Source organism: Magallana gigas, chromosome 3 (assembly GCF_963853765.1).
Source record: "Magallana gigas chromosome 3, xbMagGiga1.1, whole genome shotgun sequence".
Lineage (NCBI taxonomy): Eukaryota > Metazoa > Mollusca > Bivalvia > Ostreida > Ostreidae > Magallana > Magallana gigas.
In genome coordinates, this window is record NC_088855.1 from 901,873 (window position 1) to 917,120 (window position 15,248).

A 15,248-nucleotide genomic window follows, 5' to 3' on the forward strand; every position below is an offset into this window, starting at 1 on the left:
ATAATAATAGCCCCGTTTTTTGCTTTTTTTGCCTTTCTTGTCAGCGGTTAAATTCAAAACTGGGCGAATTCTCATGTCTCAAATTATCTCTCTTTAAACACAACCCTGTCTGGGCTAATTAAAGACTGGGTGAAACCTTTGGCAAGTGTACAATGGCAAATGTGATATAGGGCGAAAATCCTGTATACAGTATTAGAATTTTGTACTATTTAAAAATTCAATCATCTCTTAATGTTTAAGAGCAAAAGGTTTGAAATAAACATTCTATTGGCCAGTTTAAAGTGAAATTAAACACTTCCCCCTTTTTTCAATGCAACCTACTACTGCTACACAGTCGGAAACTTATTCCGTGTTCGCAAAAGCCGTATGGTGGGGTGGTTTTGTTTATTCAAAACTCATTTTGATTTGTTATTATTTTCTGTTAACTTCTTAAATAAAAACATACCTTTAAAAATAAGAAATTGAAAACAGTTTTATCTTTTCACTTTCATCCTTTTAAATGATAGGAACGTGTAATAAACCAAACTTATTTTGCAGTTTATAATTGTGTAATCTAAGTCCACCTTTTCCCATAAGCATTTTGTGTATATTTTTGCAACTCGTCCCAGGCATGTTGTCGAGGAGAACCGAGTGGGTTCGATTAGCAAATTGCTGTTACATAATACACAAGCTTCGCGTACTTTTCTTATCAAGCACAGTGTTTCCGACTCTACGAATTAATACACCATGTAAGTGTTTTTTTTTTTATTTACGGTTTTTCTAGATCTAATCATCAATGTTGCATGACCACAAATTTAGTTTTTATTTTACCCTATGATGCTGACTCCTGCAATGACAAAAGATGGCTGTAAGTTTTTTGTTTTAGAAATATGGATTTCGTATTCATTACCAATTTGTGAAGCCTAGTAAAAAATAAGATGAAAACATTTAGCTTATGTACATGCCATATTGCATTTTATTTACAATGCCAAGTTAAGTCCGCCAGTCTGTCGTAATACAAATTGCAGGTTTTTAGATTTAAATTTTGAACGCTGAGAAATAATCAAATAATTCCTTAGATTAAAGCAAATTTTAGTGCCCCTTCCTACCAAAAAAATTCAGATATCGAATCATGAATTTGGAATCTTGTATCATGGAAAATGGCGACTGATAGTGTATTCCGATAAAAATCATATTAATTTCATCAATATATTTTAGATTAACTAAATTAATAAAACGTTCAAGAGTAAACCTGTTTAGAGTATGAAAACATTTTTGATGTATGTATAAATTAAAATTTAATAAACCACATGTGATTTTGTATCAGTAAGCGCAAATCTTATACAGATTGCTATAGTGTGTATTAGATTAACAAGGCTAATGGACCTGTTAGATTAATTAGCGTTGACAGTAGTGATATTCCTCCTTACGTCAGTCTCTCGCTGAATTCATACAAACGTCGACGCTATCTTGGCATTAATTAAAATCGCAAACACCATGTGCGAATGAAATGAGCTATGCTTAGAGATAAGCTTTAAAATGTTTACATTACTTTTGAGAAAAATTGGTATAAGTGTGAAAGAGGATGCTTATTTCATATATTTATTTTATGTTAGTGTGAAATCAGATGCTATTATATTACATGTTTGTCCTCAGCGTGTATAGTATTTTCATATTATATCATCATATTTCTAAGAACATTTAATGTTAGATATAGATCAAGAACTCACAGATATTTTATAAAAACGGTTTAGTCTAACAAAACGTTCTTTGATTTAGAACCTTTAATTTCTTGCTTAAAGTAAATGTATCATTTTATATGTCATCGATAAATTGTTATGTTAAAAACTTATGATAATTCAATATACATACTACATCAAGCGCTTGCATGTACACTGTTTATATTTAGTTCTTCAAATGGTTTCACACTTAGTTCCCTATGCATAGTTACGTAAAAATTTGAAAAAGTTGTCTTGCATGCTAAAATATTTATCTTGCATTTCGACATAATTGATAATTTGATAAAAAAAAAAACACAAAAAAACAAGAGGCCCACGGGCCACATCGCTCACCTGAGGACCAATAGGTATGATAAAATCAGCTTAATGGAGTCATAATGCAAACTATCTGGACAATGTACAATAATACATGTAGATCCTGTATAAATAAAATCCATTTTCCCTGGATATTCTTATGTTTATAATCATTAGTCCCTTTTCTAACAGGATGATTTTATAGTCATATCATATGTTGAGTATTGCAGTTCTCAAAAAGATCCTTAACAATAGTTTATATATGAGATATAAGCGAACATCAAACTCTGAACCTTCTCGTGAGGCCAAAGAATTGTCCTGGAGCCAAAGTCTTAACAATTATGAAGAATCATCTGGCTGATTAGTTTCTGAGAAGATTTTTAAAGATTTACCCTATATATTCCTTTGATAAACTTTGACCCCCCCCCCATTGTGGCCCAACCCTACCCCTGGGGATCATAATTTTCACAACTTTGAATCTACACTACCTGAGGATGCTTTCACACAAGTTTCAGCTTTCCTGGCTAATTCGTTTCTGAGAAGAAGCTTTTTAAAGATTTACTCTGTTTATTCCTATGTTAAACATCGACCTCCCATTGTGGCCCAAACCTACCCCCAGGGGTCATGATTTTCACAAATTTGAATCTACACTACCTGAGGATAGTCCCACACAAGTTTAACTTTCCTGGCTAATTAGTTTCTGAGAAGAAGATTTTTAAAGATTTACTCTATATAATCATATCTTAAACTTTGACCCCCCATTGTGGTCCCCACCTACCTACAGGGGTTATTATTTTCACAACTTTGAATCTACACTACCTGAGAATGCTTCCAGACAAATTTCAGCTTTGCCGGCTGATTAGTTTCTGAGAAAAACATTTTTAAAGATTTACTCTATATATTCCTATGTTAAACTTCGATCCCCCATTGTGGCCCCATCCTACACCTGGGGGTCATGGTTTTCACAACTTTAAATTTACACTACCTGAGGATGCATCCACACAAGTGTCAGCTTTCCTGGCTGATTAGTTTCTGAGAAGAAGATTTTTAAAGATTTACTCTATATATTCCTATGTAAAACTTTGACCCACCATTGTGGCCCAACCCTACCCCCGGGGGTCATGATTTTCACAACTTTGAATCTACACTACCTGAGGATGCTTTCATACAAGTTTCAGCTTTCCTGGCTGATTAGTTTCTGAGAAGAAGATTTTTAAAGATTTACTGTATATATTCCTATGTGAAACATCGACCCACCATTGTGGCCCCATCCTACACCCGGGGGTCATGATTTTCACAACTTTGAATCTACACTACCTGAGGATGCTTCCACACGTGTCAGCTTTCCTGGCCAATTAGTTTCTGAGAAGAAACATTTTAAAGATTTACTTTATGTATTCATATGTTAAACTTCGATCCCCCATTGTGGCCCCATCCTACACCCGGGGGTCATGATTTTCACAACTTTGAATCTACACTACCTGAGGATGCTTCCACACGTGTCAGCTTTCCTGGCCAATTAGTTTCTGAGAAGAAACATTTTAAAGATTTACTTTATGTATTCATATGTTAAACTTCGATCCCCCATTGTGGCCCCATCCTACCCCCGGGGGTCAGGATTTTCACAACTTTGAATCTACACTACCTGAGGATGCTTCCACACAAGTTTTTACTGTATATATTCATTTGTTAAACTTTTACCCCCAATTGTGGCCCAACCCTCAGGTGAGCTAAAAAGGTTAAGTTTACAATACAATAAGTTGTTAAAGTTGGTTTCTTGAAGAACAGACTTAAAATTTTCTTAATAAATATTGATAAATTTTTTACTTTTTTAATCTTTAGTTTTTAAGATATGTGTACAAACATAGAATTGTGAGCAAATCTCTGTATCTTGTTTATAATTCGAAGCTTAACACTCAAATATGGTTAGTAAATAAAAATTGTAAACAATTAAACACAAGAAACATGCACTTTATGACTTTATAACAAATAAAGAACACTATTTATTTTATCGAAATGAATCATATATATACATGTATATGCCTACATATTTCCGTCACCGATATCAAACTCTATTTAAACTGAATAAACTCGAGAAAATGCCGAGCATCTCAACAAAACCTATTGCAGTAATCTACCATTACGCAAAAGATAATGCCGAATTACCGATAGAATGAATTGTATTTCAGTACCCCTACATCAGATTTTGCTTAATTTGCCCAGGTAAACAGTTAACTGATTGATTTACCGAAGTCTCTGTTTGATTTGATACGTAAAAATCACGAAATACAGACGATAGTTTCCAGGTTACAAAGCATAAATACTGAAAACGAAACGAAAATCAGAACCAGCTAATACCAACGTCATATGTGAAAACTGTCAACGCATTGAAATATTTAGCCTCAATTTACTTTTTTCGATTTACCAAAATCGGCACCAATATATTTTGCATGTTTCAAAATTTCCCTTCATACGCGAACTGTTGCACAACAAGCAAATTCATCATAGTCAGATCGACCTTTTCGTATAATGTCATGGCTGCTTTAAACAAATAACCTCGTTTCAGAAGTATGGAATACGAGTCTTGGTAAAATGGGTATGCAAACCCGGGCCGTGGCAAAATAAAAGCCGGGGAAAATCGGCAATCGTCAATTCCAAATACGCATTATTTTGCAGCAATATTCACAGCGAATACAAATATACAAGTCCATCAAATATCCTGAAATTTTAATGAGATTGGGAGATTAATAACTGACAATCTTTTGTTTTGCCCAGGCCAAGTCTTGCCTACCCATTTTACCGGATGCCGAACCCGAGGCTATTAACTGATTGAAACACGCCTTTCCTAAATTATTATTTTTGTAATATCTCAGATTTGAAACAGAATTACCCCTTAATTTTTGCAATTTATATTTTCCTTCCCATAAGGATAATTTATGCTAAACTACGTTGAATTTGTCTCGGTGGGTCTTGAGAAGAAGATTTTTAAAAATGCACCCCCTTTTTCTACAGTTTCAAGGTTTTCTCCGCTTTGAATACAGATCGGACTTTATTTCTGCAATTTATATTTGCCCTCCCATAAGAATGCTTTGTGTCAAATTTGGTTGAAATTGGATAAGCGGTTTTAGAGAAGAAGTTCAAAATGTAAAAAGTTTACAGACGGACAGACGGACAGACGGACGGACAGACGGACGATGGACAAAATGTGATCAGAATAGCTCACTTGAGCTTTCAGCTCAGGTGAGCTAAAAAAAAACCAGCAAACAATTAAGGGTAAGACAATATTAATGGAAGAGCTATCAGTAGTTTTTTGCTCTATTTGATCTAGCTTCTGCTGTTTCAATTTTCTATCTTTTTATGTCTTCAGATACTTACAACGTCCTTTTCTAGGTGCACCAAAATGGAATTTATTTATAATGTCAATGGCTACTTAACAAACAAATCTCCCAAATTCCCTTAGAAAGTGAGCCTAAAGAGTGCACTTTGCTTAAGATTTGCAAAAACATAAAACAAATTAAATCAAGTTATTTTGAATTTGGTAATGTGACATATTGACAAAATGGGGCTGAATGTTGTCCTTGTCCAGATATAATAATGGTTCGTATTTTGTAGTTGAAACGTTTAAATGAAACTGCCATAAAACAATTAAAATGAAAACTATTTTCGATTTTTTTAACCTTGTATGATGGAAAAAACTTTTAGATTTCTCCAAAGGAATTTCCAATAAAATGTTTCAAGCTTTTCCTAATTTTTTTTTGTGGTTCTCCATAGTTCAGAGCATTACAGTAACAGAGATGATATTTATGTTATAAAAAAAACTCTTAGCTATGTCTAGGCTGTTTTAAGCTGAATTCAATAAGTTGTTCAGGGATGAAAAACCATTCCTGTTTGATCCTAGTCTTTTCGTTATATCTGCGTCCGTCCCTCCATTCTTGTTCACTGTGGCTTTGAGGTAAAGAAATGTTTGCTCCTCTTTTACTTTCTTGTTGTTTAAGTTGATGGCATAGTTCTTTTTTCAATTTATCCTCATGCTTATTGTTTTATTAATATTTAATCCTGTATATCTTGCGACATCATTAAACCTGGTGATCTTCTCTTGTATATCGCTATATTTGCTGGACATCAGCGCCAGGTCTTTGGCGTAGTCAAAAGCTTCTGGTGGACATGAGTGTTGAAAGGGAACTCGAACAATCAGTTGTTTTTCCGTTTTCGTATAAGCATCTAGTCCTTCTATTTTATATTTTTCCGATGACTTAATAAATATATCAGGAGTTCTGAAGGATTTGAGTATATCCCATAATGTAACCTTTTTTAAGATGCCAAATGCATACTTGAAGTTTATAGAGCTTATTTATAAAGGTGCTCGCCATTCTATGGACTGTTCCAGTATTGTTCTACAGATGCACACCTGTCCTGAAGTCTCCTTTTCTCTCCTATATGCAGCCTGTTCCATCCTTATTTTGTCCTCTATCCCATAACTTACTCCGTCTATTATTACTCTTAAAAAAAAAACTTTAAAAAGGAGCGGATAGTAGTCATATTCTTCTGTAATTGTCACATACGGTTATATCGTTTTCTTTTGGTATTTTGGCGATGAGTGATCTTTTTTCATTCTAATGGTATATCCTGTTTGCTGATGATGCATTAGTGTTGATGTTGTTGGTTCTTCACTCTCTTTAAACATCTCTGCGCTAATGTTATCTATGCAAGGGCGTTTTCCCCTTTTTATGACTTCTTTTTAAAACTATTTTTCTCTTACTTATGATGTATTAATTCTATATATGTGTTGTTTGGACAATACATACCTCAGGAAGTTCTGCTGCTTCTGTTAATAACTTAAGTTACTTTTTCCCTCCTCCATTAGTAGTTCGCCACCTTTCAATCTTGTGCCGCTGTTGATTTTCTTTCCACAGAGCTGTTTAGTCAGCTGGTAAACCTTGCCGAATTGGTTGAACTTTGCTGCATTTTAATCCTTGAAAACTATATCCTCTTGTTTTTTTTCTTTTATCAGCTTCCCCTCCGTGTTTGGCCTCTTTGTCATTAACTCTAAATTTTATTCTCTTGATTTCTCTCATTCTCTAAGTTTAATCTTCCAATTCTTCAAATGTCCTTCCTTCATCTATGGCTTTGTGTGTTTCAGTAATAAGTCAATCTTAGTTTCCTTTTCATAGGCCAAAAAATATTTTTATGCTGTTTAATCATATATCTCTTTCACCTGAACCCAGTTTTCGCTGACATCTTTTTTTGCACTTGATAGTTGCTGGAGCCTGTTTCTAGTTTCAGTTTGAATCTTCTGCATACCCTGTGTTCTTTTTAATCTGCTAACATCATACAGATTCCTATTTTTGCAAACGGTTTTGTATATCTGCAGAGTTTCAATTTTACTTTCGTTAGATTAGATTGTGTCAGTATTGATATCTGCTCCATGTATAACCGTGGCATCGCATGATTGATCTCCTGTATCTGCCATTTACCGTTACATGGTCATTTTTGTTTTTATCTCTTCCATTGTGAGATTCCCATGTAATTTTAGGTATGCAGAGGTGCTGTAGGAGACTTCCACAATTAACAAGGTTGTTTAAAGCACATATTTCTGCCAGCTTTAACCATTTCTGCCAGACATAATCCGTTTTTATTTGAAGTGCCTATTTCCTCTCGTCCCATGACCTGTTCCCATCCTGCATTTAGGGTTCCAACTTTTGCATTTCCATCGCTCACTAGTATTAATATGTCATGTTTTGGAACTTGAGCTTTCATCTCTACAGCTGTTTGTAAAAGGTGTCTTTTTCTGCTTCCTAAACGTGTTTTTATGACGAGTTAAAAAGTTTACGATATTCATGAAAAAAGAACTGACGAATGTTCATTTTGACAAAATTTAAATTCTAAGTGGAAATTATATAGAATATAAATTCCATATACAGTGTATCTCTTTTTCACCTACTGCGGGGTGTTAGATGTGTGCGTTTAAATGTGGGTTGAAAATGGGGATGGATACAAAACACACTGAAAGATAAAGAACCGAAAATTAAAGCAAACACATACTAGACCTATAAGGTTGATTGAAAACTGACATCGGTTATCAGAACTTCTCAGAACGTTCATGAAAGCGGAAGGTAGACTGGGTAAAGTTATCAGCTTGGTCACAAGTTGTTTGAGCAATAAGTAGATTAACGAGTGGAAATTTTGACGATAAAAGGAAAATCGTCAATATATTTAAAATGTCAACGTCGTCAAATTACGACGCTTACATATAGGTAGTATGGAGAAACTGCAATGATTGAAAGAGAATCAAAAAATACATACCAAATGGGCCTTGAGGGTGAGATTCTTACTAGTTCTATTTTTTTTGCAGGATAATAAAGGTTTATTATTTTTCTCTACAGGGGTTAACAAAATGTATCAAAAAAAGAAGACATAAAATCATTGTTTCACGTTTAATTGGACTTTTATCTACTTGTCAAACATCCTAGTCTATTACAGACTGTAAAGCATCATGAATAACAACCGGTCGAAGTGTGTTCGATTTCTGTCCCGTAACGCACTAATTATAAGTGTGTTAATTGGTGTGGCGGTGGGGTTTGCCTTCGGTTTTGGACTGCGACCTTTAGAACCATCCACTGATGCCCTTACTTGGATTGGTAGGTAATGGTTTATATACTATTTCTATTCGTTGCTTTCTATCAAATCGTCTTAAAATTGACATTAACAAACTTTTTTGTCAATACAGATTTGAATTTATTTCTTGGTCAGGTCTACCCGGAGAGATTTACATGCGTCTGCTGAAGATGACGATTCTTCCTCTAATTGTGTCCAGTATCATTATAGGTAGGCAGAAAATAGCCTACATCCTAAGTTAATAATAGCTTTTATTCAATCATTTCTTAACTGCAACAATCGAGTGTTTCTTTTTCCCCTTTCCCCAACCTTTCACGAATCATTTTGATATAAGGTACTTTTATGTTACATTTACAAATTGGAAAACAAATTATATATAAGCAAAACTGTCCCTGACAGTTTGGTTGCATAAAGACTTACCACATCTGCTATCCTTACAGGCTACCCACACTTACTTGATGAAATACAACATCCCACAGTTCTCTTTTAAACTAATTTTGCATAAACACATGGAATCGAATGGATTAAAAAAACGCTAGATAAAATGTATTTCTAAGGAATTGCATGCCTTCAACTAGCTTAATCCTTCATCGTTTAAGAAATCCTTCATCAATCCGTAGGATCATAAAAACACTGCATTGAGATATGTTCCGTTTATAATCTGTTCACTTCAGGAACAGCCTCAATGAACGCTAGAACTAACGGACGTCTGGGTGCCGTCAGTTTCTGCTACATCCTGGTGACTGCAGCTGTAGGGGCTGTCATTGCCATCATCCTCTTCTTTCTCATGCAGCCGGGTAATTAGCGTTTGTTTTGCCTTGGACTGAAATAACACAACGTCATTGGAATAAACTCATCACGTGTTTGTTTTTGAAATCTCATTAGATGGCAAACGACAAAATTAAGATTGCAACGCTAACCTATTGACCTAATGTCATTAACATTGCGCGTCTTTCTTATAAATACTAGCTGATTTCTGGGAAAAAACCATTTAGGTCCTAAAAAACCAAAACACTTTTTAGGACTTTTACTCTCTATGGGAGTTTTTCAGGTCGTTTACTTTCATAGGAGGTTCAGCTTTGCTTGCCCAAAACAAAATTTACCAACCCGACACATTTTTGTAGACACTCAGTAACAAACAAAATTAGTAATAGTTAAAGTTTGTTTATTCTCCGTTGTCACATCGATAACATTATTTAACAAGATTTTGCGGATTTTTTGTAAAACTTATTTATCCAATTTATAATTTAGAAAACAGAGAAACTGTATATCTTAATGAGTCGTGTTTTAAACATTGAACAGAATCTCTCTCTCTCTCTCTCTCTCTCTCTCTCTCTCTCTCTCTCTCTCTCTCTCTCTCTCTCTCTCTCGTATCCACATATAAGGCAAGATATTTGAATACAGGGAAGCACGTCAATCTGTCAAGGTCTGAAGACAACAATCCCGTACAGAGCAACATAGAAACCAGTGACATGTTTGCTGACATGATCAGGTAGGAAGGATTCATGACGTTAATATAACGGAAAATAATTGTTAATCAAAATAAATCCACTTTATCATATTATATGAACATCTTTATTTCAGGAATTTATTCCCTGATAATGTTGTCACAGCTTGTTTTCAAAAGGTAAAATACTCTCCTTTATGAATTTGCAAATAGGGTATATATACAAGGTCATAAAAGAGTCACTATTCCTTAAATTTATTTACAGTGTATAGATGACAATTGAGTGGAATTTTTGGAAAAATCAAAATGTTTAACAGAAAGAAAAAAAAAATTCTTTAAACATTATCAATTTTTGTAACTTTTGATAACATCTTCAAACAGTATAACAAGAACTAGTCAATTTATGTCTTGTTTTAGACCCAAACGAAGTATACACGCATCACTCGCACGTTGATTATAAACGGTACAAATAGCACCATCACAGAGGTGCAGAAAGCTCTGTCCTCTACGAGTGGAGCAAACATTCTAGGTAAGAGGTAGCGGTTACAACTGTTTAAATTACAATGACAACCAATAAAGCTATTTTCTAAATTCTATTTAGGAATTACTGCGACAGCCAATCGAACTTTAGCTTTGAATGACAGCCACCGTGACAATGAGTATTTAAGATGATCTTTGATACAGACAACTGCTAAGCAAACATTAGTTTTGATTAACGGTCACTGCAACAATTCAAATTCCGGAATGAATTACGTTAACGAAGAACAATCAAATATATAAGCATCGGATTATGGGGATAACTATTGAATGTTTTATTCTGAATGTTATCACTGCTAAATAAATCTTTACAATGTGTTGACCAAGGATTATACTAGACTGTACACCTTTCCTGTTTCTTTAGAAATGTTTTACCCATGAAATTGTTTTTAGAAATGATTAAAATAAATCTGCCTTTTTCTTGTCGCCAGGTCTTATCATTGCGTGCCTGATGTTTGGTATTACAGCCAGTAAACTAGAGGACAGAGCCGAACCTTTCATCACGTTCTTTGAGACCATCTATATTTTAGTTGCCCATCTGTTGAATTGGATCATATGGTAAGTTAGTTTCTCTTTAAATTCCATTTGAAACTCCATACTCTTTCGACTGACAGACTTTTCAGCTTGTTTATCAGTTGCCAGAAATGACAACTTGTTTATTACATGTTAGATTCTTTATCAACAGTCGGATGTATCAGCTATTTTTATTAACTTTAATTTAAGAAATGTCAGCATCTTTGTCAACTGCCAAAACGTTTTTTAATAAAATTATCTTCTTTATTAACAGTCAGAAATATCACAATTTTTATATTCTTTTAAATATATCTTTAATATCAGCTTTTTTTTCAATTATCGGAAATACTGTTGGAAATATCAGCTTGGTTTTTAATTGTCCGCTTGTTTGTCAATTAAAAGAAAAATTGGATTTTTTTCAACTGTCAGCTTCTTTTTCTATGTTAAAATAATCAGCTTCTTTTCTACTGTTAGATGATTTGAAACTTTCTAAAACGCCATCTTCTTTATCAATTGTAAGCTTTTCTCTATTGTCAGAAAAAATAACCTTTTATTAGACTGTCAGATTATTTTTAAGTCTAAAATATCAGCTTCTTTTTCATTTGTCTTAAATTACATGTTCTTTTCTTATTGTCATTTTCTTTGTCTATTGTAAGAGATGTCTTTCTCTTTTTATGACTGTCAGGTTGACTCCTGTAGGGGTGGCAAGCCTCATTACCACCGCCCTACTGAAAGCTTCCGACATAGAAAGTGTGTTCACCAGTATGGGGATGTTTGTTCTAGCACACTCTATCGGCATCGCTTTCCATCAGCTGGTCCTTATTCCACTCGCATACTTCATCACCACCAGAAAGAATCCGCTATATTTCTTGTGGTATTGCTTGAGATCTTGGTTAACTGTTTTTGGTCCTGCAAGCTCGTAAGTATCTTCATACAACAGAAATGCTATGGAATATTTTATATATTTTTTTTCTTCAGGAGCCATGCAGTTTCACAAAGATTTCCTTAGATGTTTCCTAATATAGAACTTAAGATATGCCTAAGTTTACACTCGGGGAAGATCCTTATAGTTGTCATAGCTGTTTTACAAACCTTTCTTACCAAAACGCAGTTGACTCATGTTCCATTATGTAAATAGTGCCTGTTTGGGAGGGTAACAGTTGAAATTGACACCACGAGGAAAACATTGTCAACCGACGCGAAGCGGAGGTTGTCAGTGGTTTTCGAGGGGTGTCAATTTCAACTGTTATCCTCCCAAACAGGCACTATTTATTTTATTATACTGAATGTCTTAATTTTAGAGATTTTTTTTTTACTGATTTTATATAGAAATGACGTGAATTCCACGGCGAACCGTACGCGCATAAAACAATTCGTTTTGTTATACTTTAATCTGTTCTAATACCCTCAGCGTTAGCAAAGCACGTAACAACGGGTAACATTACGAATTGTTACATGCGCGAAAATCATGCGCGTACGGTTCGCCTTAGAATTCACGTTTTTCCTATCTAAAAGCAGTGATGTTTTCTTTAAAATTAAGACATTCAGTATAACAAAATAAATAGTACCTGTTTGGGAGGGTAACAGTTGAAATTGACACCCGAGGAAAACATTGTCAACCTCCGCTTCGCGTCGGTTGACAATGTTTTCCTCGGGGTGTCAATTTCAACTGTTACCCTCCCAAACAGGCACTATTTAAATAATGTTATACGTGAATGTGAAAGCACACACTTTTATTCGCCTAGAAGCATCTTAGAAAAGTAAAATGTGTTAATTAATAGAGTGTAAATAGTGTAGTGTCCATGTACTGAAATTTTGTACACTATTTTCCATTGACGTGCACACAAGGGTAGATAAAATGACATTATTGACATATATTCTTTGAAAACGGTATTCTTTTTAATTTGAGAGAGAATGCATCGACCGTAGTATCTCTTTTGCTTTCTGCTACGTGAACATACATTGTATATTTCTCTGTTTCAAATATCATTTGGATATATTTACATCTACCGAGTGTGAATCCCTCTATTTCTTACGGATAATTCATAGCTCTGTAGAAACTGACAGGACAGAAATCTACATGCCCCGTTTATTGATTAGTCGAAACCTACATCGACCTTAGAAAAATCACGGACTGCACGAAATGATGATGACGTCAGACTCAAACTCCAATAGGAGACGATTTGGCTGTTTCTTTTATCTAACGTATTGATGTACATAAACAGTAAAGAGGATTTCACTTACTTTTTACAATCAATACATTAATTTGTTTGAAAAAAAGATGTAAATATAAACAAAATGTTTTCTTGGGTGATTCATGCGGGTTATGAAGGTAGCCATCATAGCCGAAAAAAATTAAATAACCCGCTAATTCTAACGCGGGTTATGTATTTTTTTACCATGTCGCTACCTTCATATCCAGCATGAATCACCAAAGAAAGCATTTTATTGGTTAAGTGACTGCATGAATCAATTGAAAACTTGCAGAATCTTTGATATTCTTAGTATTAAGTATTCTTTGTGAAACGGGCCCCAGAAAAACGTACTTTTTCCTTCAACAAATCAATAAAAAATAAGAATTGACAACGATTTGGATAATAGTTCTACAACGCGCGCCTATTTAATTTTGATATTGTAGCGTTATAGGTATACCAGAAATGTTAAAAACTTTGGATGAAAATCTTCACGTGGACACGAGGGTTTCTAACTTTTTCCTTCCTGTTGGGGCGTCACTAGAGCGATGTGGTAGCTGTATGTTTATCTGTCTGTCCGCTCTTTTCTTGGCACAACTAGATGGGATGACAATAGATACGTCCATAGTGGTCGTCATCGGGTAAGTTCATGTGAACATTCCCAGAATTTTATTGTATTTATACAATTATCGATCTAACACAGACAGTAAATAAACAAAACATCATTAAATCAAAATGTGCACCATGCATGGTTCTTTTTGTGTATCGACTATTCAAGAGTTGATGTAAGTTAAATAATTAAACTCAGTCTGTATGATTTCATTGGACGGTCTATCTCAAGCCAACATATTCTCGGCATGATTTAAAAAGAACAAATATATCGTTTGATGAATTGATCTATTTCAGACTTCTTGCCACGGCTGGGTCCCTGGCCACGCCTCCTGTCCCCAGCGCCAGCGTGGTGTCTATTCTAGTGGTTCTCTCCTCTATAGACATCCAAGTTCATAACGTGGGCCTCCTCATGGCGCTAGAGTGGTACAAGTAAGTCACATTCCATCAAATCTCTCTTTCCAATTGTATTTGCAAACAAAGTTACCAACGAATAAGTTGATTCTGGTTGTAACGCTTTCTTTGATTGGCTTAAAAATCTACTATTTTTTAAATGACATATCTTACCGACGTCACTTCATAACGTGTGTGATGACGTAATTTTGTACGACATCTAAAGTAATGTAACAACAGGTGTCTTGCATGCACCATATTTAGAAGAAAGTAAAATGTTACAAACGATACTGTATTGATAAATCTGTTAAGCCAATAAAATATGGCATTGCAATCAGAATATTAAATTATTGCACCATTATTTATTCTTGTAGTTTGTTTCTTGTCTTTTGATTTATATCAATAATGAGATAATTCTTTCAAACGTGTGCCTTTAGCATTCGTTATTGACTTGCTAGCTCTCTCAGCGTAAGAATGTCTTCTTTGAACATTTTAGTGATCGAATTCGATGTACAAGCAATACTCTGACAATCATCTTGGGAGCAGTGATGGTGGAGAGACTCTGTAAGACAAGCCTTAACCCAGACCAGGAAATGGACAGTTACAAGAACACACAGGAGACACCGCTCTACGACTCAGAAATACGTGTCTTGGTAAACAAGGACAAGTCTTCAGAGCATTGATTCTGTGTATTTATGTTGTCAAATAGCGATAAAATGGAGCTCAGACCGGTCAAATGACACTTTTAAAGAAATACAGGAGTAACGTTAACTGCTCTATGGCTCAGATATATACGTACCCTGGTGAACAAAGGACAAGTCGTTAGAGAATTGATTTCTATCACGACAGCCTGTGAAGCAATACATTTGATGTAGTTCTCGATTAGTGTGTGTTTATTAGTTTTTAGCAACGAAATAAAAGTTTACCAAA

The 15,248-nt window shown here is 34.7% G+C and overlaps 1 protein-coding gene across 1 annotated transcript; it reads left to right on the top strand.

Annotated features, from left to right (window-relative positions):
- Positions 1 to 610: 610 nt before the first annotated feature.
- LOC105325380 (excitatory amino acid transporter) lies at positions 611 to 15,248 on the top strand. Its single transcript, XM_034482139.2, has 12 exons — positions 611 to 728; positions 8,493 to 8,650; positions 8,763 to 8,837; positions 9,302 to 9,424; positions 10,032 to 10,119; positions 10,212 to 10,254; positions 10,492 to 10,603; positions 11,043 to 11,169; positions 11,810 to 12,043; positions 13,763 to 13,957; positions 14,223 to 14,357; positions 14,815 to 15,248. The coding sequence occupies exons 2-12, from the start codon at positions 8,506 to 8,508 to the stop codon at positions 14,999 to 15,001; spliced, it is 1,464 nt and encodes a 487-aa protein (XP_034338030.2). The 5' UTR covers positions 611 to 728; positions 8,493 to 8,505; the 3' UTR covers positions 15,002 to 15,248.